The sequence below is a fragment of the Falco punctatus genome (assembly GCF_963210335.1).
Source record: "Falco punctatus genome assembly, chromosome: Z".
NCBI classification, from domain to species: Eukaryota; Metazoa; Chordata; class Aves; order Falconiformes; family Falconidae; genus Falco; species Falco punctatus.
Genome location: NC_137586.1, coordinates 80,948,585 through 80,968,325, shown reverse-complemented (window position 1 = coordinate 80,968,325; position 19,741 = coordinate 80,948,585). Strand labels below are relative to the sequence as shown.

Below are 19,741 nucleotides of genomic sequence, written 5' to 3'. Positions count from 1 at the left end.
AGTATGTCTTACACATATAACAAACTTGGACCATGTTTTCCAAATTATTGGTTTAGAACTAATGCATCTTTAAGGAATAATTTTTCACAGGAAAGGTACATGTAAAGACCATAAAAGATAACTTATGTAGAACAACAGGTGCATTTTCATCTGGAGCTTTGAAACTATAACACCACCATGATCTTCACTTTCCTGAAAAAAAGCCACACTAGTAAGACTTGAAATTGAAGAAAACAGGATGCTCTTAAGAAGAAACTGAACAAAGTCAAGATACATGAAATTGGAAAAATTATTAAAGCAGATCAGAAATGTTAGGTTTACAAAAAAACAAACAAACAAAAAAAACCCCGAAAACTTAAAACCCCTAAATCGCCAGAAGGAAACAGTAAATTCTGCCACATTTTAGCACAGCACCTCTGAAATCAGAAAGAGATAGGTAAATTTTCCATAGAAAGATGAGCTATTGGGACATAAGCATTAAAAGAGATCCAAACAATCAATTGTGAACTTATTTTTAAAGAATGATGTCCTCTCAGCTAATGTGTGAGATAAGAATGCAAACAGAAAGCACCAATGAAAATATTTTTTTCCAAGTTATATTAATTCTTAGTATTATCCAAAGCACTGAAAATTGAGGATAGGAATCTGAAACATTACTCAAAAAATTCAGATGCCTAGCCACATGACACTCTGCAAGCTTCTATGTGCTTCCCTGCCCCTAGTTGTACTTCTGATGTTTTCTTACTGCATGCACCCAGGAGTACCATCACCTTGAGCGAGATGAGCATTTTGATAACTGAAGCCATTTCAGTGTTCCTACATTTTAATTATCCCAGGAGACCCATAATCTGAGAGACACAGCCAGAACACACCCAGGATCACTGACAGCTTTAATTCATAGTAGCTATGGACCTTTTCATTAGCCTAACAATTTAATATAACACAATGATTCTGACATAGGAAAACTGCCTAATAGTCATGTGCTATTATAACCTACAGCATAATACAATGAAGTGTAATATGCAGTGAATAAAACTGACTACTAGTTCACACTACAGCTGTTTCTAAGGCTCATTTTCATGCAAGTTCCTTGGATCTCCTTCTGTCATTTCTCTTTTAATTAGTTCAAATTGGAAAAGTAAGTAAGGAGCAGGTACTACATTTTCTAAGACTACGGGCTTGACAAAGCAAATTCTTCCTCTAGAAAAGACAAGGGGAAAATCAAATAGATGTGTCCTTATTTCTCCTGCACCACGTGTTTCACATCTCCTTGGCTCAAAGTAGCACTCCGCTCCATCTTGTGCAACCTAAAACAGTACATCCAAACCAACTCAACAGGAACAAGTCCTACTTTAAACTACGATTCTCCTCCAACAACAGCCACTTCTTTAGAGGTCACAGAAATGTATTTATTAACTAAAAACTGTATTCATTCTGTTGTTAAAACAGCAAGGCAAAGTCTCATTTAAGTCTCTACATGACCATTCTTGGTTTCTTTGAAGTTTTATATCCCCCTGTGATTAACATTTATCCTAGTGTAAACAACCACCTACAACTATTACAGCTGTATTCTCTTGATTCCATGTTAATACTGTGAGAAAATTATATCAATCATATAATAAGTAAATCATAGCAACAAAATTTGACTGTGCAGACCTGAAAACAGCATCAGACTTGAAACATTAAATGTAGAGGTTTAGTAACTGAAAAAGGACTTAATGCACAAAGTATCTTGTCATACAGGTTCTTACTAAATTTCACAGTGAATTTTCCAAATATTACAAAATTCAAGGTTATATGTCAGTACACATTAACATGACATGCTTCACCTCTGCTGAAAGCATGCAACTGCTCTGGTGAAAGTGAGAACACACATATTTTGGATGGCAAAACACTGGCAAGGCTGCGAAGGGCAGTAAGAGAAACATGTAATTATTATTTGACAATGCCATTGTGGTTTTCTGCTTAAGGTTCCTATGGGTGGACTTACAGTTACATTATTAAAGTTATTTTACATATAAATAAATACCACTGTTTAAATGGACAGTTATAAATTGCAATGCTATTGACATTTATTTTGCCTCAACTTGTTACAGAAAACTGTTACATAAAATGAGTTTCTGAATTTGAAAGAATATTGCAACAAACATTTAAAATTAGTTATTTAATAGTAAAGGAACCACTGGATTATTTACCCCAAAGTGTGGCAAGTAAGGTTGCTAACCATGTAGCTTAAGAACTATGAAACAGGTTAAAAAAAAAATCATAGTACAATGAACAGATTATATGTGCAGTTTGTGGATTAACACAAGTGTTAAGAATTGTAAGAGTTCACACTGGAATAAAAGAAAAAGGACCAAAGGAAACCTCCTAGTCACCAAAAATAAAACCAGAGAGCTGGGTTTGTTTTAAACAAAGCCAATTCAGAAATCTTGCATCAACATAGCCAGCTCCGTCACCTCAAGATGCCTTGGTTCTTGCTACAGTTGTACGTCGGGGAAGGCTGTTCCAGAACTTCGTATCTGAATGTCAGGAATCTGTTTCCAGCTTCAGCTGAGAGACAGCTATCCCATCCCACTAAGTCATCTATTTGCTAGGTTAAACAGCCAAGCTCTTTTAGCTTCCTCTAGTTAAGACAGACATTCTGTTTCCTGGATGATCCTAGCAGTCTCTGTTCACCTGTTCACATACTTGAACATGAGTGATCAGAACTGTACACAGTAATCCAGATAGAAGTTCTACGCCAGTGACTTGTCCAAGAGGATTAATATTTCCCTATCACTTCTACTTGAAGTATCTCACCTAATACATCCTAGGAGCACATTTACATTTTTCACAGCTGTGTAAGAGTGGTGGCTCATAGTAATCCTATGTTGAACTAATACATCTTTCTTCTCTTGCTTTAAGATGAAGAGTTTCAATCCTATAGAATTGCTTTCCTCAGTTTTCATCCAAATTAATAGATTCACACAAAAAAAAAAAACCTTGCCACCAAATTAGCAGCTTCACAGACCAAGTTCGTGGACTGCAAATCATCCAGATCAGCACAATTTGGGCATGTTAACTGAAAGAACACAGTTCAGTACACAGCTGTAACAATTAATGCAAGCAGGGCTGTCATATGCAACTAGCAGTTTTTAACTCACACAAAGACAAAAGATGGCTAGCAAAGTTCTTATATGGATCATGCTGATTAAAAAAGGGGGGTGGGGTGGAGAAAAAAGCTTAAAACATGTATTTACCTATCTTTTTTGCTCTTCCCTCTTTGTTTCCCTGCAAGAATGCGTAGTTCTTCTTCAGTAGGATGCTGATACCACCGTAAACTAAAGAAAATAATACCAGTATTAGCAATTTAAAGTGTTTTTAAAAAAAAAACAAACATAGATTTATATTAAAACACCATTCATTTACAACACCTAAGCAAAACACCCTTGTGTGCAAGTATGAGCCCTGCCTGAACTGAGCCACCACAAAATTCAGTTCAAGACACATAATCATAATGAGAAAGCTTTGCCACTTTGTCATTCAGGTGAAAGCCCTTCAATTCACAAAACAACAATTTTTCAGGTTATAAAATACAGCAAGCAAGGTTGTAATGATATTGGGAAAAGTTCACTAGAATGATTATACCATTACAATTACCCATCAGAACCATACTGCAAGTGATTTTAGAAAGTATGATTATGCCTCTCAAAAAAACAGTAATGTTCCAGAACCCAAAACAGCTATTATCACAAACCACCACTACCAGTCTTTCTTAGGCAGAGCAGATCATAGTATCAATGTTCCTTTCCTAAACAGCTCCTCAGTGACATCTTCAGCTCCTAACAGAAAAAGTGCTATTAAAAAAAACTCACTAATTTACACGTAGCTGAGCTGCAACTTTTTCCACTTTCACAAGTCAATACACCATCCATTGCTCATTTGAAAGGCAAGTAGTGGCAAGGAAATTCTGAGGAGGAAAACCGAAGATGGATAAGTCTCTAAAATGGTATGTTTTACTGCAAGCTCTGAGCATGTAAAGAACCTTGGTAGCTGAAACAAGGCCTTCTTCACATTCAGCAAGGGAGGGCTGCTGTCCAGATACAGAGGATGTCACTCTGATCTCCACTCTGAAATGCTAAGGCAAAGGAGCCTAAGTATGAACAGGAGCAAGCCTGGGAAACTTATGCAGAAGTCCTTTTCTGGAGTAAGAGGCCACTAATTGGTGACACAGGTTAACATAGCGTAATAGCGATAATAATGGAATCCCCAACCACCAGTACTTTTCACGTTAAGAAAACCACTAGGGCCACTCAAACCTACACTGGTAAACTAGCAATTATGTTACATCAAATTTCAGAAAAGTATCAAGGCAAATTTGGAAAACAAACCTCAAACCCTAACAATTTCAAGCCACTTGGTAAAAGTTGATCCCCCAGCTCTGCTTTGAAAAGGCTTCCTGTCCCAACTGGATGTCCGCCACCTTTATATTTGCAGAACATGGTCTTTCATTTAAATAGAAAATATTCTGTCATTCTTCATGGTATATTGTCTACACAACAAATACTAAGGGAAGGCCACTGATACAAGATGCGTGCTAAAAGGAGAAACAGTCCTGAATGCAAGCAGCCACAACAAACATTATTACAAACAAACATTATACATCTTCTGCCTTCCTTACAACTGACACTTCATGTGTGCACACATGCTTCGAGACACTGAATAGAGACTACAAGAAAGAATAGGTAAAATTTTAACGAAATGTACATACCACTGAGCATATGCCTACCTGGCATACCTTAAACAGGACAGACAGCCATTTCCATCCTGACACTGTCCTTGACACTACACTAAACTTGTCTGAGGCCAGGGAGGTGGGAATGAAGAAAAATGGTGTGCCAAGAATGTTTCAGGAAGACCTCCCAATTTCAGCAGTTTAATTGCTAATATAATGAAGCACTAAACAGCCAGCTGCACAGAGCTCACAGAGATCATCCTAAAATAACTTAAAAATTGGCCTAATGGATACGTAGGAGTTCAAACCAGCAGTATTACAAAGAATACAATTTGGTTGATAGAGGGTTCCACAAGCCTGTCAGGAGGCGCTGCTGTGCTAAAGAATCAGCTGATGCTGGTGTTTCTTCAAGAGAAAAGAACTTCACTACCAGCCAGTAATACATCACAGAGATCCAAACCATTGCACAATGCAGATTTTCCCTTGAAGAAATTCACTGTGTTAAAAAATTAAAAATGGCAAATAATACAGACTTTGCATGAACAAGGATAGGGTGGGGGGCAGAAGAGGGGCTGAATTTTGTTTGGGTTTTTTTTTTTGTGGCATCAGTAGGAGTGAAAGTTATTTAATTAATTTCTTTTTTTCATGTGTGGTCCCAGATGAAACATGTGATGGCTGCAACTTCCCTGCAAAAGAGACTCTGTTAAGGCTGAGAATCACACAGCAACCAGAGCGACAACCTTTTCATGCAAGACAAACTACACTGAAAGTACTAACTTCTTCCTATCTTTCACACAACGCAGAGAAGGTAAGAGAAAGCAGAGAAATAGTAATCTGCTTTGTCATTCACCATCTCCCAGATCCGAATTTGGCATGCTGAGTGTACCACAAGCAGTTCTGTAATGACGAAAATTTCCTGTGTTGGAAAGCTAATTTTTCAAAATCTTTACTGCAGACGGAGAGATAGTACCTAATACAGCAGAAAAGACAAAAGTCTTGCTCTGTGTAACACACTAACACAAATGAAATGCTTCAGTCACAACTTGCTCTTGATTACGCTACAGAATTATGTTGCAAGTGATTCCTAATTATAACTAATAGGTATAGGAGTTTGGGAAATTTTTAGTTAATAAATCCTACGTACTTTGCATTTAAAATCTCAAAATCAAGAGATCTAAATAAATATTTTCCTAAAGGTAGAGAGAAAAAAAAATAGTTTGTATCTGCTTTAGCTTATATATGCTTAAAACTGAGATCCCACAACAATTATTCTGTAGCTTTGACATACCCAAGTTAGTCTGCATAGCACAGCAGCACAGATATGTCCCAGTAAATATGAATGAAGGTCATTAACAAATGGACAACAAAAAGTTTCGTTTTCTCCTGTCTTCCTAAAGTGATCTGAAAACAGAACTGAAGTAGCTGTGCAACTTAAAAGCAACGTTTTGGTAGAGAATTTATTAGTTAAAAATGCAAAGGCCTATGCCGATACTTAAGCTGCGAATTCATTGACTTCAATAAATAAAAATATTCAAATTTTGGTCAAGCTCTGAAAATAGCATTGATTGAAAAAGTTTGTATTTCTTTACCAATTTAAGTAAATAGTTTTTCAAAAGTTAATGATGGTTGTACATTCTGTAATTGAATAATTATCTTATGTCTAGCTATTCTAACAATTCTTTCCCATTTTGAAATGTCTATGTTCCTTTCAATATGCTTTGAATACACACGTACAGGTATCTTTAAACCATCTAGCCACTTAAGGGTTTCTGGCTTGTCTGGTAGTGTGTTTTCCCTCCCTCCCATGCGGCAAGGGCTATCTACAGGCATTTCAGACTATCTCACTCAGGAAAGCCACCCAACCCTTGGGAAGAAAGGCATTTAGCCAAATAACTTAAACAGTTTTGGGAACCAAAGACTAGTTGAAGTATATTGACAAAGGAAAGGAGAAGCAGGTGGACTTTTCCTCCGAATGCTGAACTGCTTGCAAGAAACTATGTCTGCTTCTACCTGTCCACTTCTGTGTAAAACCTCTACCACCCCACCCACACAGGTCTGTCAAAGAAAATACTGCTGACAAAAAGACAGTACTGCAGAAAATGGGTTCAACACAAAAGAGTTTGTCAGCTAAACTAAGAAGAGAACTGTTTTCCTTTCTGCCATTAAAATTCAGATTCTTGTTGTAGTGATGCTTCTGATTTGTTTTTATTTCTGGAACACAGAGTTATTTCTGGCTCTTTACATAATTCTTGTATTCCGGAAGTTATTCACAATGACTGAAATTACAATGCACTAAAATAGTTAGCACATAAATAGAGGAATACTGAAAAGCAACAATGAGATTTTCAAGGCTCTTAACAAGGCAATAAGACTCCCACTGACTTCAGCAGGAGCAGAATTCCATAAACAGGAGCACAAAAATCCTGCTTTATGTATTTATCAATCCGCAGGCAAGGGAAGATAAAAAGAGACAACAATGATGAATATTTGAACATCAAAACCTTCCTTATCATTGGCACAGGCCACGCCTTAGAACAAGGATACAGAAAGTGAAAACTCGACAAGAATGAAGAACACAGCCACAATATTGAACAATTTTTTTAAAAAGCAATTAAATATCTAAATCTTGAAACAAAAGTTCAAATAAGATATAAAAAGTAGAAAATGTCATTTGAAGAATCACTGATAAACACAATTGTAGTAACACACCAAAAAATAAATAATATGCAGTTTCATATTCATTAATGTAAAATTATTTTTAGAGCACAAAAAAGGTGATCAATACCCTGCAGATGTGGTCAACAATGAAACTTCACACAATTGCAAGTACGATTCCTGTTCATATTATTCACCTGACAATTACTGGTTTACGTACCTAACAGGCATCTAACCAACATTTGCAGTCATTTTTCATTAGTAATTCTTTGGGTGATGAAATGGGAAAAATTAAAGAAAAAGCTGGTCACGCTAAGATGCAGAGAAAAAAAAGGCAATGGAAAATTATACAAGACTGGTTAAGACTCCTATGGAGCACACTGTCATTCAAGGATACTCCTTCAGAAAACCGGGAGTGGAGATTCTGTATTCTCAAAATTTTAACAATTCAAAAGACAGCACACTATCTTCTAAACATACAAAGTGTTTTTCTTCCCAAATGAAAAAACAGAGTGTCTATGATTATTTTAATATTTAAGATACCGATTTATGTTCAAAACAGCTGCTGGTTTTGTTGTTATTATGGATACAGCCACACAGGGAATGGTCCCCTTGCAACTCATTATGTCTGTTTGATCTACTGTTATGAGGAAGTAGTGTATTGAAATTTATACTAATCCTGTTTTATGAAGCATTTGAAAAAATAGAATTTTTAATAAATACCTAAGCACTCTTTATATGCAAGGCTAATCAGCAGGTGGATTACCAAGAACAACGCTAACAAAAAAACCCTTCTGTTCTTCAGTGTCTTGTATGCAGTTTAGCTTTTTAATATTAAAGTACGTAGCTTGTGTCTTTAATAATGTAAGAGATGGACAACAATTAACTTTATGATTGATACAACTAATAGCAACAAATAAGTCTGTTCTTTTGTAGCAACATCTTTATACCTTGAGCCCGTAGGTCAGGTGTCACAATACTATGATAATAAATTTAAAGAACAGAAGATTATTTTTCAAGAAAATTAAATTTGTATGTTTTACTTTTACTACTGTAACAAATAATTGCATTACCATGTTCACACACCATATAGCAAACATTTCTTATCTTACCTGCCACTACAGAGAAGCCAGCGAGCAAGAGAATAGTGAGGTATGATCTTCTGTATGACACTGGCCATTACCATGGTAACCACCAACTGTACACCTATCACACCCTGTAGAGGAATAAGTTAATAACAAGTCAATATGTATTTTAGAAAAGTAATGTACCTTTATAAAATAAGAATTAAAACTTTTATGGTAAGGATAAACATTTTTTGGTTCTTTTTAAACCACAGAGGTGGACAATGGGGGGAACTGCTTTATTAGTTTTCAAGAAATCCCCTGGAACTTGCTATAGCCAGTTAGGTTCTTCACTGAAGATAAAAGGCACTGCCAGGTCATGAGGCCGGTAATGTACGTCCCCTGTTTCACAGACTTTAAGGCCACATGTGGACATGGCATTTCATAAGACATTTTGCCTTAAAATTACATCACTGATTACAATCTTGGGTTTTGTGGTCTCTTCAGTTCTGAGACTATTTAACAGCTGTCAACATACAAATCCCCTGGAATTACAATAACTTACAACATCTACATCGTGAAATTTCAGCCTTTGACTAGTGCAGAGCATTTACTCCTCGCTGAACTCCAGGCACAGGTGGGCAAGGGAGAGCACACACAAATCAGCATCACTTGAACGCCCAACTCTTCATCAGGATTTGGCACTTCAGCACGGCCAGCAGTAACCTTATTCCCAGTCACTCAGCAAGCTTTAATTCTGACTATCAGTGGCTGCTGTTGTTTGTTTTTATTTTTAATAAAGCAACTTTAAGCTTCTAAAGCTAAATAACAACCAGTGAAACGTGGCATTGTATTACTTTATTGTGCACATGAAATTCTATCAGCTAGTACTAACACCATGTTAAAGAACACACCATATACGCACTGTACTTGCTCTGTTTAGAGGCAAGATTTTCATGCTTAAAATATCACAAGCAATAGTAAAAAGTATCAAACACAGACATGCAAGGGAAGCTTAGATAAACATGTCAGTGAAAAGACACCAAAAACCAACCAAATAGCTATTTCCACTCTTTTAACTGTTTTTCAGAACACTCTCTCATGGAAAGGAATACAGGCACTTTTTCAATCAGCACAAAAATGCCTCATTCAAGTAGTGGCATATAAAACTTCATATTCACTTTCTCTCTGAGATGTAAAATTTTTGATACTGCTAGTTAGTAACAAGATTTTGAAGATAAAACATTTCCCTCTATAGTTGTAGAAGTTGGGAACTGCACTTGACTAGCTTTGCACTAACGCAATGTGCTATAGAAGGTCAGGAAACAAAAGTATTTCTGCATACAGAAGCAGTGTGCAATTAACCATTGGCAGATAAAACACAGATCATCTCATACACTTGATAAACATTTTCTCCAATATCCTCCAAAGGAAGAGGTAAGATTCATCCCTCAAGAACACCCCACTAGCAGCACAGCATGCAGTACTGGCACTGTTCAAATACGTCCTCTCCCACATAGCATACCTGTTCTCTTGAAGGAAAGTTAACCATGCGTTATTTTTCCCAGAAGTTTCTCTCAATATAAAGATAATCTGGAAAAGCAAAGAGCAATTCTTATAGAATGGTGAAAGAGCTGATGTTGGAAGGGTCCTCTGGAGATAAACTAGTCCAACTTTCCCTGCTAAGAGGAGGGTCAATTAAAGCAGCTGGACCAGAGCCACGTGTTCAGTCAGGTTTTGTGTGTCCTGAAGGACAGAGACTCCACAACCTCTCTGGGCAACTTGTGCCAGTGTTGGACCATCCTCACCTTAAATAGTTTCTTTCTTATGTTTAAATGGAATATTCTGTATTGTGCCCACTGCCTCTTGTTCTTTAATTGGGCACTACTGAGAAGTCTTGCTCCATCTTCTTTATTCTTCCCTTGTCCTTTGCCATCAGGTCTCCTGCCTCAGCCAGCAGCAGGCCCACATTTTCTGTCACAATACCTTGCTGCTGATGTATTTGTAAAAGGTCTTCTTGTTGTCATTCATGTTCTGTGTCAAACTGAATTCCAGGTGGGCTTCTTTGGCTTCCCTAACCCTCCCTCTGCAGGCTCAGACAGTTTCTCCATATTCATTTTCCACCTCCTGCATACTTCCTTTCTACATCTGAGCTTTGTCATGAGCTCCATGCTCATCCATGCACATCAGTGTGGATTGCTCTTGAGCTTGGAGGAGGTGATCCTTGAAAGTCAACTAGTCTTCCCAGACCCCTCTTCTCTACAAGTGCACATCCCATGGGAATCTTCCAAGCTGAGGCTTGTTCGTGCCAAAGCCTGCTGTCTTAAAAGTCTAGAATTATGAACCTGCTACTTGCCTCATTTCCTTCTCTCAGGATCCTGCACTATACCACCTGACTGTCACTGCGACAAAGGCTGCACAACTTTCACATCACCAGCCAGTTCTGTCTTGTTTGCAAGTCTCAGGTCCAGCAGAGCACTTCTCCTCATCAGGTCCTCAATCACCTGTGTTACAAAATGGCCATCAAAAGCACACAAAAAAATTCCTGGATTGCTTGATGTCTCTTCAGAAGATACTGGGAAAGCTGAAGTACCCTATAGGACCAGTGCCTGGAAATCTGAAGATCCTTCCCCCTGTCTGAAGAAGGCCTTATCTTCTACTTCTTCATGATTAAGCCTATCTATAGCAGACACCTGCAACATCACCCACGTTGCTATGCCCTCTATCCTTTACCCATAAGCTCACAGATGGTTCATTATGCACCTTATGGCAGACTTCCATGCATCCCTGCTGTGCTCTCACTTAAGAGCAAGTCTCCCTACACACTATCTCAGCCAGTCCTTCTGAAGGGCCTGTATCCATCCATGGCAGCACTCCAGTTGTACCAGCTACCCCATCACATCTTTGTTATCCCAATGAAATCATTGCTCTGCAACTTCATACAGCCTCCTACTTTCCCATTTTTCCCCATGCTGCATGCATTAGAGTACAGGCAGGTCAGAGATGCATCCATGTGCACCAGTTTCTCAGCAAAGGTGTAAGACCTTCTCCCTCAAAATGCTGGCCTCATTATCTGTGTACAGGCATTCCCTTGTTTGTGTTCATATATTTGTGTATGCCTCCCTCCGTCCCACCTAGTTGTTTTCAAGGACTCCTCTACATGTCACCCTGCATCCTTTGCTTACCAACTCAGTCCATGACATTTTCCTCTCAATTTGTGAGTTACCTCCCTCCTCCCTTAGTCCTAACATAAAGCTCTCCACACCAGTTTGGCCAGCTTGTTGGCAAAGATGCTTCTACCCCACTTTGTCAGGTGGATGCTGTCCCTTCCTAGCAGTCCTTGCACCTCTGAGAGGGTCCTATGGTCATAAAAGCAGAGTCCTTGCTGTCAACACCTGCTATGCAACCAGCTGTTAACCTACAGGATCCACTACCCTTTGTCAATCTTTCCCCTCCTCGCCAGCAGTAGCTTTGTTAGTCTTAAATATTGTACTAAGGGAAAAGTTCTCTTTTCTCCCTTGAATGCTGCTTTTTTTTTTTCATTTAAATAAATCAAAAATTGGGTCAATACTGCTTTTATGAAAAATTACAGGCAGATGAAGTGTCACAGGTGATGACCAGTATTATCCTTAAGGTAACATGATTGAGGGAGACTAAGGTAGCATAAATTACCTTTCAGCATATGCAAACACTGCCCATGGCAGGGGGGTTGGGACCAGGTGATCCTGAAGGTCCCTTCCAACCCAAACCATTCTGTGATTCTATGATGCAATTACTCCTAGGGCTTCCTATTTGTAAAGGAAAGAAAATGCCTTTTCAATTCAAGACAACAAGAGGGAAAATTATGCAAATCAAGGCAATATTTTTATTTTTAATACAGGGCAGCAGGTCCACTAGCTGAACTAAAATACTTACAATTCAGCAGACCATTTAAAAGTGCACCTACAGAAACCCATTTCCTTACTCACGTGAAGGGTGCAAGCTGTAACTGAACCCATCACAATCATTTTGGTCATTTGGTCTTAAGCCACTGAATGCCCTGCATCCTCCTTGCTCTCTTTCAGCAGAAATTCACCGTACTCACTCCCACAAAGGTTACTGCTATACTTCTTAAACACAGAAACATCTACAAAAACATGTAAGCTTACAACTGAAAACAACTTAGGAAATTTTAAGTCATTTAAAAAATTTTAAAAAACAACAATGGTATCTCTAATCATAATTTTAAACATGACTGTGGTGGAAATATCCTTCTGGCATTTTTCTACACTTCAAGCAATTAAAAAACGGATATACCCACTCACTTGATCAGGGCATTTTTCTCTTGACTTCTGAAGGTTAGTAATCAATCACGAGCAATACATTAACAGCGTAAAGCTGCCACATGAGATTTAAATATTCCACTGCATTAACCTTCTCACAATCAGCCAAGAACACATGGCACAGGAATACAGTAGGTAATATGCCCACTCAAAACTACATGCTATGTGCAAAGCACATTTTGCCAACTCCACTCTTTTGCTACTGTACGTGATTACACGCTACTTACACATCTATTAATACACTCTGGAAGAATCTACAAAAACCCAGAACACCTCATATTATTGCACTCAAACACATCTCTCCACACCCCCCAGCCCCCAAGCCACAAAATACAGGGTTCATTCCGATTCAGACTCTCTCTAGATCAAGTCTCCTATATACTTTTAGTCTTCCCGTTACCATTAATATCAGTTTAAATTCAAAACCACTCATTTCAGAAACCTCAATAAAGATTATGTGTTGGTTCCCACCAATATCTTATATCTTCTACTAGCCATACTCTCATGTACAAAACACAAGAGTTTAGAAATTAGCCAGAAATCCACAACATAAAAAACATAGCCATGCTTAACAGAGCATGATACGCGTTTGAAGGAGATGCTCAAGGCCAAAGTCCACTATGGGGGTTTTGAGAGCCTCTGGTGAGGAAAACCTGCAACCCATCAAATCATATGATCTTTGGTAGAGTAACTGAGCACGTAATCATTGACAGGCTTGACTCAAAAGTAACAGAAGCATTATTCACCTCTTCGAGATGAGGAACGGCTACACAGATCAAATAAGTGTCTGCAGTTACAGAACAGTTTGTGGAAAATGACATTATTTGAATCCATTTCATAAGACCTTTGGCACTCTCTGATCCCACATACCTACACGCTTCAGCTTCACAGCTTGGAATTTGAAATCCAAATTCAAGACACTGGAAAGAGAAGCCAGTACCTTGCTGATCAGAGACATTTCTGTCAGCCTGTGTAACACTGAGAAGCACTCTGCCCAAAGGAAAGATGACTGCGTAAGACAGTTCAGTCAGTTTCTCTGCAAAACAGAGGCTGGCAAGAAACCTCGCAGTCAAAGAAGATACTGAAATAATACAACGAGGTAGGGACTATGCTAATAAACTGCAGTCCATCTGTGTTTCTGTGACAGAGGAAGGTCTTTTGTTAGAGGTGTCTTGAGCACCGTGCTCAGTTCCAGGTCCTTCAGTAAGTACAGCATTCTTACTTTTGCTTGTGCAACACTGCACATGTTTCATACAAGGAAACTTTTAATAAAACATAGAGGAGAATGAGTAAGTGCTCTACAAAAAATGTGTTAGCAGCTACATCAATTCATGATTTTAAGAAATCTGGAAAAGAAAGGCGACAGGTCCAAAAGGCAAGAGTATAAGCTTGAATAGAGTACAACCTAACTTTAGTTTTCACAGTCTATACCTTTTATAGTACATATTTGGAGACACAGTTGCTGATAATTAGGAGAACAAAGTAAGAATAAGCAATTAAGATAAAGTAACGATACTCTTATCTACAAGTTCAATGTACTTATAATACACTGACAGCTATCTTGGAATAGTAACAACAAAAAAAAATTTAGAAGTACTTCTGATGAAAGGATATTTTTCTTTTCACTGTGAATTGATTTACAGAACATGCATAGCAAAGATAGCCAAGGTTAATAATGTTATGCCAAGACACCATTCCAGTCTCCCCATTTTAACCTTGCCCAAGGTTATTCTCCCATGCCTGTAGTAACAGGTCAGGGTTTTCCCCTTTTTTGCTTTGCCACATACCTAGACATCACAGATCATTCAAAACTTAGCCTTACAGGGGACTCTGAAACTACCTGTTCTCTAACAATAATTGTCTCCTCCATCGCAAGACAAGGGCCTTGAGCTGAAGCCAGCTGCTGTACACACCAGGACTGCAGTAGCACTACAACTGCATGCCTGAAAAAGCAGCTAGTAGAATCCAATTTATAACTTCACCTTCAGAAATGCAATGCCAGCTACTTACTTTCTGAAGTGGCAAGTCTTGTAAAAACAAGAGTTTTACACAAGTGCACTGGAATATTATATAGATGTTAATTCAGGGCATATCAATCTCTTTCAATGGTAGCACACAACCATACTAACAGGGTTGAGAATTTTCAAGTAAGAAATTGAAAAGCTTTTGTATTATCAGCTAACAGCAAGATCTGTAGGAGAATATAGCAAATACTCTTATCTTCCACAATTTCAAAAGTGTAGTGATACTTGTGAAACCTAGGCGCTAAATCAATACAACCTGTTAGAAATGCCATTGCATCAGTGACAGGTTATTGCTCTTGCTATTAGATGAGACTTTTCCATATGCAAAATTTTTTCCATATGTATACATCCATGTTCAAGCTGCAGCTTGTAAAAGCAAGACAGTGCTCTCCTGAAACAGAAATGCAATTCAGATTTGTTTGCTAAACAGTACAAAACATTATACAGGATGGCCAAAGAAAAATGAGCTTACTGTGCAACATCTTAAAATGAATGCTTCCTGTGAAAAGACTACTTTCACAAAATTCCCGTACTCAGAATGATAGAATCATAGAAACATTTAGGTTGGAAAAGAGCTTTGAGATCATCAAACATAACCCAGGACTGCCAAGACTATCACTAAACCATGCCTCTAAGCACCACATCTATGCCTTTTTTTAAAGGCCTCCAAGGTCTTTAAAAACCTCCATGGTGAGGCCACCTCCCTGGGCAGCCTGTTTCCATGCTTCACCACCCTTTCAGCGAAGAAAGTTTTCCTAATGTCCAATCTAAACCTCCCATGTAACTTGAGGCTGTTATCCAGTATTGTCAGCAATCTGAGCAAGTTCAAATCTTATGACTTGTAAAAATCACACATTCATAAAGCTACTTTTGGGAAAGAAATCTGTGCAAAGAGACTTCTTCAAAAAGCAGATTTTTTGTTTCTTTTTCCACACCGAGTTTTCCCTGAATTTGTATTTTCCTACACCTGCCACTGTTTACAACATAGCACAGACAACAAAAGATGCAGAGTGGCACAAAGAACATACAAAGAGTCTGGGACTACCACCAAACTGCTCACCTTTGCAGATCTTTCCCACCCAAAGGTCACTTCTCTCCTGACCAGTGTCTTTCAATATACTTAAAGGACAGCCATAAACTGCTAGATGGAAGCAGTCACCAGCAGCACAACACTCTGAAACATATGTTTTGTTTAAAACCAACAGTACGTTCCAGTCAGCCACACTGCATTTTACCTGGCAGTTCTGCTTCTTTTTCCACCAACACTCTCTAAGCACAAAAATTACAGAACTAGTTATCATTAGGCAAACCAAGTTACTGCCACACAAATCTCGTGACCAGAACAAAAGCATTTATAAAATCGCAGAATTATCATTATTACTGAAGAAAACAATAGAGTATCTGTTGTACAGAACATTGACACATATCCAACGTATTATTAAATTACAAGTAAAACTAGTTCAGATGACTAATTTACTACAAAGGGAAGAACAAGGTCGTATTCTATTATTGCTATTCAAGATTTTTAAAATCTAGTTTACCCATACTTCCTCAATTAACACAAGTAGGAACTATGGAAGCTCTCAATCTCCAGGACATTTGCTTTTTAAATCGCAGAGTTTTCCATTACAGGAATCTTTCCAAGTATAAAAAGCTAAAAGTCTTTAATGCCTCTGCTGAACAGTCTAAAACACCACAGCCCTACAGATATCTGTGCAAAGTTTAAACTTGTGAGCATAACTGGCATTGCAACTACATACACGAGTCCTGGCAGTACCAACTTGGCAGAATGCTGCCAGTAAATTGTTTTGACAACTTGATTTACAAGCAAAAGAAACTGATGAACATTTAATTCTCCTGTTGCTTTGGAACTGGAGGATACAGCTTCCAAGCAGCACAGAAGTAGACTATCATCTCTTCACTTTGCTTACGTCATGGAATCACACACAAAGATTATTTGTCCACACTGCCAGCAAGCAGCAAAGGAAATTGGACCTGATTTTTCAACCCCATCAGGCAAAGACTCAGTTTATTTAAATAAGGACCTACACTGAGAGGAATGGCTGTATTTGCTTGCAACTTTCCAAAACTATCTTCAAATACAGACCTAGACATCACCACCCATGCACTCCTACAAATGACAGGAGTCTTTCAAGACCTCTTGATTAATATTCTAACCTCTACAGAAAAGAAAAAGGAAAAAAAAAAGAATGGAGGAAAAGACATGAGAAAAAAAACTACACAGCTCCTTTCAGATTTCAATACATATCGCTATTCAAAAATACCTTGGTAGAATCAGGTGATTATATCTTCAAGTATTAGAAGTGTTAAAAGTCAGATTTTACTGAAAGTATAAACTGTATTCCCTAAGCAAGACTTCCATCATTTGAACAAACACTATGTCACCACAGTTAAAATGACATGACATTTATATCCATATAGAAGAGAAATACATGTATTAATGGCACATACAATGGTTTTATACCTGCACTCATGTATCCCTACAGTGCCCCATGTATCTCATCTCTGTAAAGTAAGTAGGTTAAAAGCAGAACCAATCAACTCTGGTGCTTTAATCGATAACTAAGACCTAAATACAAAATTCAACTTGTCTTCATAGTGATGGAGGTCCAGTCACAACATAGCCACCACTATTCAGGCTACATATATCCAGCAAGCTGATGCCATTAACAGCAATTACACCAGTCAAGCTTCACCCTTCCACTACTATCTATATTACATGTCCATTTACTGTGCGTTGCAAGTTGTGTCTGTGCTAAAACATCTGTTGAGAAAATTAATCTGAGCCAGGATTTTTCATAAACCCAACTGTGGAAAAATTACTTGGGGTGGAGGATTAGAAAAAAACTGGGACATAAAGGAGAACAGTATTACAGAAAGCTTTTTTAGGGTAAAACACAAATACAATTTTCAGGATGGTTGGTATGCACAGAAGCTACTTTACCACAGCTCTTTAAGCCAAGTCAGCACCTGCTGACAGCGGTAATGGAGGATGGAGCAGAGCAGAGTGGAGACCCCACGGCCAGGCTCTGTTGTGCTCCCTGCAGGAACAGGAACTCGATGGCACCACACAGCTGATCAGCTGCACAGTGGTTGTCACACAAAGGATCCATGAGATGTCTGTGGCTGAGCCAACCATTGCGGCAAAATTACTTTCCTCAGGTGAAAAAAACTCATCGTAACACTAACGCACAGCTCCATCTCAAAGTTACCTGCCTGACTGGAGTCACCCAAGCTCCACCTAAATGTAAAGAAAACAGACTGGTCTTGGACTGAAATAAGTACAACGGGGGAGGAGGGGCAGGAATTGTTGTGCAAACTCCCAAATTACCACCACACTCTGATTTAGTGTTTTAACTATATGCAAACTGTGCATAAAGTTAGGTCAAGCTGACCCAGTACCTAAAGTTGTTATGAATTAAAGGACTTGTAATCAAGGGAGTCAGCCTTGGGGAGGATGAGAAACAGGTAGTGAAAAGAGAACCATTGTCTAAGTTACACAGAAAGATGCCTTCAAGTGAGGAAAGTTCTGGCTAGAAGAGGAGACGGGCTCATAAGACGTTGCAATCCACAGATGTCAACAGAAACTTCATTGAAAATAGGACAAAGATGATTGTGGTAATGGGAGATTGCAACCTCTTACTCAAATAGCCACCCCAGGAGAGGGCAAACCCCTGCTTGAGGAACATGAGTAGTTAGTAAAGAACTTCAGTGGTGCTATCTGAGGATGCGCATGAATTTGCATTAGAAGCGAGAAACCTGTAACTAATCCTGTGTATGATAATGAATATGCAACTTACTATGAAGAACAAAAAGTAAGCAAAGGAATGGAGAAGTTAGGGAAGGCTCCATCGTAACTTCTGGGACCGGTCTACGGGCTCAACCTGTCCTCTCCCCCATAAGGATGCCTACTGGGGAAGAACTTTATTCTGTGACTAACTCATGCTAGCTGTTACTGTGTACTGTTCTAAGCTTACTTTGCCATCAGTGTATTATCTTCGCATAAGAAATCTTTGAACCTTACCCCATCACAAACTTGCATTTTGTATAATAAAAGTCTTCAGCTTAAGTTCATTTTGTATAAATCTCCAGAGATTTGAGTAGTTGTTACAAGAGATTTGACTCAGTGACACTGTCAGTGGGGATCCCTGACTAGTTTAGTCAAATCACCCTCCCATACAGTAAGCTGTCAAAAGGCAGGTAGTGGATGGGCTGGTTGGATACAAGGGTCTCATCTTTCCTGGGAAACTGAGCCAATTAAATATAAAGTGTTGGAGACACCCCCCCCTTCTTAACGTGATAGAAAAATTGGTATAGTCAACAGGATTATCAATGTCAATGGATAAGCTACTGCAAAAACATAAATGTGCCCTTTCCCATATTGAGAAGGGGTGGGCTCAAAAGTTTTGGAAAGACAAAGAGAAAGTGGTAGAATGCTTTAAGCAGTGTCAGGCTGAGCAGAGATTTAAAGAAGGAAAAGGTAAAGGTGCCATTTGTGTACTGTTAGGAGCCCATTTATCCTGTGCACAGAAAGAAGCTAAAGAAGAAGAAGCTAAAGCCTTGCTCCCAAAGAGGCTGCAAATGTAGAATATGCTTCTTTGAAATCAGAGGATGATGTCTTGAAGTCATTGGCCTCTGAGAGGGAGACAAGAGATAAAATTGTGATTGAGAATAACCACCTTAAAACTGAGCTATACCCCACCTTAAAATGCTGCTTGATTTAGCAGAGCACAAACAGCTGTTGGAAAAGCAAACCTCTGTTGGAAGAAGGGTTCGCCAGAGTCAAGAAGACGCTCAACATGAGTTATGCATCTTGCTCAACTTTATTAGTTTCTAACACTACTTATATAGAACCGATACACATGCATATTCATAAAGCAGAAATATAATTTGTTAGTAGTCTCTAAACACACGTGGTTCTCACACCCCTAATTATCA

The 19,741-nt window shown here is 38.5% G+C and overlaps 1 protein-coding gene across 3 annotated transcripts in view; it reads right to left on the bottom strand.

Moving 5' to 3' along the window:
• TMEM161B (transmembrane protein 161B) overlaps positions 1-19,741 on the bottom strand; it is an 83,160-nt gene that overhangs the window by 46,827 nt on the left and 16,592 nt on the right. For all 3 annotated transcript variants that reach the window (XR_013925065.1, XM_080373051.1, XM_080373052.1), the window contains exons 2-3: positions 8,485-8,588; positions 3,243-3,323 (exon numbers count right to left, since the gene is read on the bottom strand). Coding sequence is in view for 2 of the 3 variants with exons in the window: in XM_080373051.1 (XP_080229177.1) it covers positions 3,243-3,323; positions 8,485-8,588 (185 nt within the window). In the remaining variant the exon portion in view is untranslated. The remainder of the gene's footprint in view (positions 1-3,242; positions 3,324-8,484; positions 8,589-19,741) is intronic.